This window comes from Chenopodium quinoa, unplaced genomic scaffold (genome assembly GCF_001683475.1).
Source record: "Chenopodium quinoa cultivar QQ74 unplaced genomic scaffold, ASM168347v1, whole genome shotgun sequence".
In the NCBI taxonomy this organism is placed as follows: domain Eukaryota; kingdom Viridiplantae; phylum Streptophyta; class Magnoliopsida; order Caryophyllales; family Amaranthaceae; genus Chenopodium; species Chenopodium quinoa.
Window position 1 is genome coordinate 3912368 of NW_018744469.1, and position 8472 is coordinate 3920839.

The 8472-nt window shown below is 42.9% G+C and overlaps 2 protein-coding genes across 2 annotated transcripts; both read left to right on the plus strand.

Moving 5' to 3' along the window:
* Positions 1–1533: 1533 nt before the first annotated feature.
* LOC110697592 lies at positions 1534–2127 on the plus strand. The gene has a single exon (XM_021874982.1). It carries the CDS (start codon positions 1534–1536, stop codon positions 2125–2127), a length of 594 nt encoding a protein of 197 aa, XP_021730674.1.
* A 117-nt stretch (positions 2128–2244) lies between these two features.
* Positions 2245–3817, plus strand: LOC110697593. The gene is made up of 3 exons (XM_021874983.1): positions 2245–2473; positions 2639–2825; positions 3550–3817. The coding sequence occupies exons 1-3, from the start codon at positions 2245–2247 to the stop codon at positions 3815–3817; spliced, it is 684 nt and encodes a 227-aa protein (XP_021730675.1).
* Positions 3818–8472: the final 4655 nt, after the last annotated feature.

Sequence of the window (8472 nt, forward strand, 5' to 3'; positions counted from 1 at the left end):
TTGGAGCTTCAACTCTCAACCCTCCATTAAAGCCTCTAACTTTTTTCCCTCTAAACTACTCTAATCTACATTACAACCTAAGAAAACAAATATTAAAGACTAGATTAAGCCTAATCTAATTGATAAAAATGATAGAGGAAGCAAGGGGTTTCATCCTCTCCAAGAGGAGAGAAAGAACATGCCCCAAGCTGCTGCCCTCTGATTTCTTTTGTGAGCTGCGTCATGTTGTTGTAGTTGCTTCCTTCTCCTTTATTTTCTTTCTTTTGTTGGGCTTTTCTTGGGTGGAAGAAGGCATTCGGATGGAGAAGTTCTGAAGTTGAGCGCCCTCTCCTTAGGTGTGAGAGCCCTTTCACGAAGCTGGTAGAACCCACGCAAGCTCATTGTAGAAGGCTGACAACATTTTGCATTTTTAAATGGCCATAAATTCTGTTATAAGAATCCTATTGGGTCTTGCAACCTACCGTTGAAAATCCCTTTAAGTCTAGTTTCCAACGCAGTTTGAATCACCTCAATCCGATGTGTTGATCAAAATTTATGTCCGAAAGAGTAAGCACGGGTCTGTTTGCGCTGGACTTACGGATTTTCAGACCCTCTTCGCCGCGCCCGCGGGTTATTGGGCCACACCCTCTCCTGGCCCACTCCGAGGCATCTCCAGAAAACTTGGGGAGGTCTTTTGAGGCTCAGAGAGCCCTTTTAAAGGCCTTTTATATGGCTCCATAGCGCTTGACTTCTCGAGGCTCGTGAACGGCTTCCCGAACTTCCCTCTTCTCTCGACTTCCACCTTTTCGGCCTACAAAACATAAGAAATATCCCAAAAGTAGTACAAATAGGCAAATAAAAGGGGATTACAAAGGATTTAGTGTAATGATTGGAAAAACGGGGAAAATCTAGCGAAATAGGCTTAAACAAGGGACAAGCGTAGGGAAATGACATGGAATTGAGGCCTAAATAGTGGCATAAATGCCACTTATCAACGGTGGAGTAGCTTGGAGACAACCACCACCCAGATTTGCAAACCCACCCCACCAATGGAACCAACAAGCTCAACAAACATACAATTCCAACTCACAATACCAAAACCATCCTCCATACTAAAACCAATACGAAAACCAAAACCCAAGGGGAAACTACCCAAGGAACCACCAACAAAATAATCAACACCAATACCAAAATCAAAATCAAGCGACTTAAAGGTGTCAAGGGCAAGCATCTCAACCCGATTCTACTCAAACCAAAATTCTTCAACAACTGCAAGCCATTAATCAACGAATGCAAAAGGTCAAGGCTCATAAGAAGATGGTTGATTCACAACTAGCTCAATTGGCTGAGAGAGTTCCTTTCAACTCATCTTCTACTCTACCCAGGCAATCACAAACTAACCCTTCCAACATTGTGAAACCCGACTCTTGCAAGGCAATCACATTGAGATCGGGCACATCCATTAAGGGTCCTAAGGAGGGGGATGGCAAGGAAAAGAAGTAAGGAGAAGAGAGTTTGAGTGAAGAAGAGAAGGTTGATGAGAAAGAGAGAAGTATGGAGAAAAAGAAGTCTAAGGATGTGGTGACATCCTCAACTCCTAGTGAGGCTAGAAATCTGGATGGACCGATTCCCTTTCCCGGTAGACTTGCGGAGAGAAAATTGAATGACAAATTTGCAAAGTTCCTAAGTATGATGAAGAACTTGCACATAAGCCTCCCTTTCATCGAAGTTGTCACACAAATGCCTTCATACTCCAAGTTCTTGAAAGACATTCTCACCAACAAGAGAAAGCTCAATGATGAGCTTATCACTCTCCCCCATCAAGTGAGTGCACTTGTTCAATATAAGATGCCCAAGAAGCAAATGGATCCGGGAAGTTTCACCTTGTCGGTTAAGATTGGGAACATGGAAGCTAGGGGTGCCTTAGCCGATCTTATAGCAAGTGTTAGTTTGATCCCTCTATCCATTTCTCAAAAGCTTAATATTGAGATGATCCCCACAAGGAAAACCATTCAATTGGTCGACCGTTCGGTGAAGCTACCTTGTGGTGAGCTTGAAGATGTCCCTATTCAAGTTGGGCACATCTGTGTGCCTTGTGATTTTGTAGTGATGGATATGGAGGAAGATGTGGATACTCCCTTGATTTAGGGCCGTGTAGCTCTTAAGAACTTGGGGGCGGTAATCAATTGCAAGAACAACACCATTACATGTGAGGTAGCCGATGAGAAAATTGTTTTTGAATTCTCTAAGTTACTTAAGACCCTCATGGTTGAGAAGTGCTATAGGGTCGATGTTGTGAATGAAGAATTGGATCGTTTGGGAAGGGTTGTGATGAACCCTCAAGATCCAATGGTTGAAGCTCTTACATGCGAAGAAGAGTACCACTCTCAAGAGGCAAAGGAGTTTGTCATGGCCATTGACGAGGCCAAAATGAAGGAAGAGGATGATCCTAGGGGTGAAGAGCTCGAACTAGCGGAGGAAAAATTGGAGGAGAGTTCTAAGCCTCCTCCCAAGGTAGAACTCAAACCCCTTCCCCTATCTTTGAAATATGCTTATCTTGGAAATGAAGGGGAATACCCTATCATTGTCAATGCTACACTTGATGTGCTAGATTTGGAAAAATTGCTTGTTTTTTTGAGAAAATATAAAAATGTGATAGGTTATACCACTGATGATATCAAGGGTATTAGCCCTTCTTTTTTCATGCATCGTATTCACCTTGAGGATGATCAAGCCACCTCAGTTGAGCCTCAAAGGAGGTTGAACCCCAACCTCCAAGAGGTTGTCAAGAAAGAAAATTTTAAATTACGTGAAGCGGGTATAATCTATGCTATCTCCGATAACAAGTGGGTTAGCCCGGTTCACGTGGTTCCAAAGAAAGGTGGAATGACCATTGTCAAAGGAGAAGGAGGAGAGGAAATCTCCACCCGGATGGTGACCCGGTGGAGGATGTGCATTGATTATAGGAAGTTGAACAAAAACACCAAGAAAGATCATTTTCCTCTTCCCTTCATGGACCAAATGTTGGAGAGACTCTCCCATCATGCTTTCATTTGCTTCTTAGATGGATATTCTGGCTTTTTCCAAATTCCTATCCATCCAAGCGATCAAGAGAAAACTACTTTTACCTGTTCATATGGGACATTTGCATACCGAAGAATGCCATTCGGGTTATGCAATGATCCCTCACTTTTCCAACGATGCATGACTTCCATTTTCTCTAAAATGCTTGAGAATGAGATTGAAGTTTTTATGGATGATTTTAGTGTTGGTGGCTCATCTTTTGACACATGTCTTTATAACCTTGAAAAAGTTTTGAAAATGTGTCAAGAGACGAGTTTGATGTTGAATTGGGAGAAATGTATTGTCCTAGGCCATAAAGTATCAAAAAAGGGCATTGAAGTTGACTCGCTTAAGGTTTCGGTGATTGCTAAGTTGCCCCCTCCTACCTCCGTTACGGGAGTGAGAGCCTTTCTTGGGCATGGCGGTTTCTACCGAAGGTTGATCAAAACAAATTTCATCAATCGCCAAACCCTTAAGCGAGTTACTTAAAAATGATGTTGTGTTTAGCTTTAATGAGGCTTTCCTTGAAGCATTCCAAAAGCTCAAGGAAGCCCTCATCTCCTCACCTGTTGTGCAAGCTCCAGATTGGAGCTTGCCTTTTGAGCTAATGTGCGATGCAAGTGATTTTGCAGTAGGTGCGGTGCTTGGTCAAAAGAAAGATGGAAGATCCCATGTCATCTACTACGCGAGTAGAACGTTCGATGAAGCTCAAAAGAACTACACTACAACGGAGAAGGAAATGCTAGCAGTCGTGTTTGCCATGGATAAGTTCTAGTCTTACCTCATATGCTCCAAGGTGATTGTATACACGGATCACATAGCGGTCTGCTACCTTATGACCGAGAATGAAGCAAAACCGCGTTTCATTGATGGGCGTTAGAAACACTCATTCAAACGCATTTATAAGCAAACATCTCACAAACCAAGCACAATGATAAGTAAGAGTTCGGTCCACAAGGAGGGGGATATAATCGCCAAAGATCTTAATACGCAAGCTAGTTTGAAGACTTTTGTTGATTGGGGGTTCATCAAGTAGACAAACAAACTTTTTTTTTTCTAACTCAAGTAATTAAAAGCACTAGGGAATGGGATCCACTCAACCATGGTAATCAAGTGTATTAGGAGCAAGTGAAAACAAGAGATAGCAAGGACTGTATGTAAGACCAACCTCATGCAAATAGGAAAACAACTCACACTCCTAAACTTAGATCCCTTATTAGTTTAGCAATAGGAGATACATAATCAAATTGCAATAGGTAAAGACATGCTCAATCTACATTTCCATGTCAAACTAAGCATATCATGCCGTCAAGCTCCAAATTCTAGGGTAGCTACTCCTATCATGAAGAACTAACAAGCAATCTCATACAATCAATTTATCACAAATCAAACATCAATACTTCTCCCAAGTTTACTTAATAAACCATTAGGTTGAGTTTCACCCAACCCCTAGCCAAGAGGACTACTCACAATTCATTTTGATTAACATGCAAAGCTCTTAGTTGGAATTCTAAGTAATTCTAAAATTGGGGAAAAGTGATTCACTATGGATAAAACTAACATGCAACAACAATTTATCAAGAAAAAGAGAGATTCAAGTGACTTACAATAACAAAATAAAATCGGAAAATAAGTGAGACGGTGAAAGAAGTTACTATTGAAGCTTCAAAATGTTGAATAATTGCTAAAATTATGAGAATAAACCTTGAAGTTTTCTTCTACAATGATTCGATTTTTAAGTTTCCAAACTAGATCATCAAGTAATTTAATGAACTAAGGTGCTAACTAAGAGAGAGATTTTGCCGAAAACTATTCTACTGTTTTTCTTCTCCTCCCAAAAACGATCTAAAAAGGACCTTAAATAGTCCGTACAAAGTTGGTTGAGATCAGGAAAAGGTCCGACCGAACTCTGGGTAGGTTCAGTCGGACTGAGGGTAGGTTTCGATCGAACTCTGGGTAGGTTCGGTCGAACCTCCCTGATCCTTGTTTGGTCGAACTTTTGAGGTTCGACCCCTCCTGCAAAATTGCTGAAAACTGGTTTGACACTGCCTTCTTTGCACCCTAGAGGTTCAGCCACACTTTTCAAAAGTTTGACCACACCTAGGTTCGACCGAAACTTTCAGAGGTTCGGCCACACCTCCTTTAGCACTTCCTTTTCTTGCTTCCTTTCCTTCCCTTTTGCTTCTCTTGCCTTTGTCCATGCCTCCATGCTTAGCCATGGGGCCTCCCACCGTGCTTAGACTGCCATGGAACCTGCAAAAGATAGCAAAGATCACGAGAGCATGGGGATGATAAAATAATGCATAAATTTTTCAAAACAAGCCCAAATAAGCATTACTTTTCATCAACACATAAAGTAGCCATAAGAGGAGAAATGAGGTGGAAAAACCTAAGAAAAATGGAAGGGAAAAGACCTAAATACTACCCCTAAGACTGACATGAATGTCACTCATCAAACTCCCCCACGCTAAGCCTTTGCTCGCCACGAGCAAAGCAAAGGAAAATGAACAAGAGAGAAAGATTTAGTTATTCAAACAAGCAAGGAACAAAAGAAAAACTGAAATTGATTTTAGCAAAAGCAGCAAGCCATTTAAACCCCAAGGTCGCTGATGAGGACGAGTTTGTGATCTCGTTAGGGTTTCCAAAGAGCATACCCCAGAACTCTTACAAAATTGTGTTCAAGACAAACCAAAAACAAGGGAAAAAAAACAACAAATCCAACACAAATCATAGCCAAATCTAGCTTTTAGAGATAACAAACATGAATGAATGCCAAACTTTCTGAGTAGTAGAAGTGAGCATGCAAGGGGATGCCGAAAGTTGATTGAAGGACAAGTCATGCTAAGCATAGAGAACTCTAAAATGCACCACTCCCCCCGCATTCCATACAATCTTACCGCGTTCCCTCAACTAGATTCAAATCCGCCCTTGGAGATAGCATCAAGTGACTCCTCGAAGGAGCCGGAACAAAGATAAAACACTGCAAAATAGAGGAACCCGACATCTTACTAAGTCATTCCCTCTCCATATGCTTGAGATCCAGATCCCTCCACCGACTAGTGACTCAACCAACCTAGGTCAAAAGAGAATTGAGAGGGTTGTAACGTTAGCTAGGGGGTAAGGGTGTGGAAAAATTTGGAAATTGGTGCTTAGCCTAATCGTGAAGCAAAGGGTGATTAAGCCTCTATTTCAAAATCAATCATTCACCAATTTTTAAACTACGTTGCCACAAACTTGAACTACATTGCCAAATACTTTTGAGCTTTCGTTTTCCTCTTACATCTTCATTCATCAACTCTCCCCCTTTATTTTTTTTTCTTTTTTTCCTTCACCTTTTTTATTTTTTTTAGGAATTACATTCGCTTTTATTGAACATGTATTCACAAAATCACTACTTCACTTTCCATTTAGAACCATTCCCTTCCAAAATTCAAATCAAAACTACAATAAGCTTCACGATTCTAAGGGTGAAAGAAAAACAAAACGACCATGGGCTTGCAATGTCCTATAATGAAGGAGGGGAAGGCTCAACATGGTAAGGGCAAATGCAACCAAAAATACAAAAGATAATAAAAATAAAAGCTAATCCTAGAAAACAAAAATAGTCACTGAATGAAGAATGCCTTTGTAATTCATAGGTTAGTTCGGTCTCGATCTCGGGAGCCAGACGCCAAGTTCTAGATCTAAGCATGCCTTGGTGAGGATGTAGGGGTTCGTAGTGACCCACACTACGCGGAATGAAACCCGCCAAGACCCGCCCCCATAATAAATGCAATTAACAAGCAAAATATAATTAAAAGCATAATAAAGGATAAACGATTATACCTTTTGATTAGGGGATTTTGCTCCCACCAATCGGAATGCGCCACGTGGGCCAATCAGGTCCTGCCAAGTGTCCCCCCAACTGGACCTCTCAAGGCTTGCCACGTGGCACACGCTTATTCGTCCACCCTGGACTTATTATGTCATGACACGTGGCATACTCCATGCCTAATGGAGAAGCCGGTCACCTAGGCCCAACTTCCGAGGGAAGCCCAATCAGCCCAAGGTTAACCTAAACCTAGATTGGCACGTTTCCCGAGGTTATAAATACCTCCCTTAATCCTCATTAAGGGAGATTACGCAGAAAACGCAGATTACACACATTAAACACTCTCACCTAGAGAGACCCAATCACTTTAATTTTCGCATTAATTACTCCTTAATCAAGTACTAACTTGACCGTCGGAGGCGGATCTCCAATCATCCGGAGCATCCGTTTGTTTTGCAGGTACATGCGTCCGGTTCCAGTCTCGGAATTGTAACTCTCCCGCAGGACATCAGAAAACCCCGAAACATTTTGGCGCCGTCTGTGGGGAGAGTACTTTTGAGATGACACCCACGTTTGTACCGGCTCCTGAAGAGAGACGTCCCCTAGACGATCCTCTAGTTCAGTCGGACCACGATACTGAGAATGAATTTGAAGTTGAAGCTCACACAACTTCAGACGGGACCCTAAGGGCCCGACGTGCCCGTCATACCGAAAGGAGGGAACGGGAACATCTTCAAACTGGAAGCGAGCCAGCAGGCGCACCGCCTGTTCCGCAGCAGCCGACTGATGGGTCTGCTCCCATCACAAGGAACGAACTCATGACCTTCATGAGGGACTTCAAGGGAGAAATTCAAGAGTTGATCAACAAGAAGCCGCCTGCTCTGGACAAGGAGCAGTCGGCTAAGAAACCCTCCACTTCATGGAAGAGGAAGCCAGTTCAAGGGCGAGAGGCGACCCCTCATCCTAAATCCAGGAAGTGGGAGCCACCTGCCCTTGACTTCACAAAATATCGTTTTCCTACTCCAGGAAATAGGAAACCTGTTTGTAATATTCAGGCGGACGGGTCGAGGAAAACATACACAAACGCTCGGCTACTGCTAGAGCAGAAGAAGAGTGACCGATTGTCAGAGTCGGCCTCTACTTCAAACTTCCAAGAAAGTCTGCGAAATACCTCGATGAGGCATACTCAGTCGTATCATGAGGGTCAGTCAGGCGGCACCTCCCGTCAGTCCGGTTTTCATAGCGACCAGGCGGTACCAAACTTACCGTTTGTACCGCAACAACAGTATTTTTTACGGCCACCTCCGTTTGGTTGACATGCAGCAAAAAATGTCCAACCTATGGACTGGCAGCTACGGTTGCTTAGACTTGGTGAACCGCCGTCGGCCTTCTCCAAGGAAATTACTGAAGCCGCTCACCCGGCCAAAGTGAAAAATGTATTAGTAGGCGCCTATGACGGCACTACTAACCAAGAAGACCATCTGATGGCATTCACCAACCTGATGTACCTTCAAGGGTTGGATGATCCCACTTGGTGCAAGTGTTTCCCAGCGACTCTCAAAGGAATCGCACAACAATGGTTCGGCAACCTGCCGACTGGTTGTGTAAATAACTTCAAG

Bases quoted from the DNA above. Each gene is read 5' to 3' on its own strand.
- LOC110697593 (XM_021874983.1), top strand. From the start codon at position 2,245: ATGGTTGAGAAGTGCTATAGGGTCGATGTTGTGAATGAAGAATTGGAT. The intron at 2,474-2,638 runs GTTCTAAGCCTC...AAAATGTGATAG, and splicing joins GGAGGAAAAATTGGAGGAGA to GTTATACCACTGATGATATC. The intron at 2,826-3,549 runs GTGGGTTAGCCC...TGTTGTGTTTAG, and splicing joins TATGCTATCTCCGATAACAA to CTTTAATGAGGCTTTCCTTG.
- LOC110697592 (XM_021874982.1), top strand. From the start codon at position 1,534: ATGGAGAAAAAGAAGTCTAAGGATGTGGTGACATCCTCAACTCCTAGT.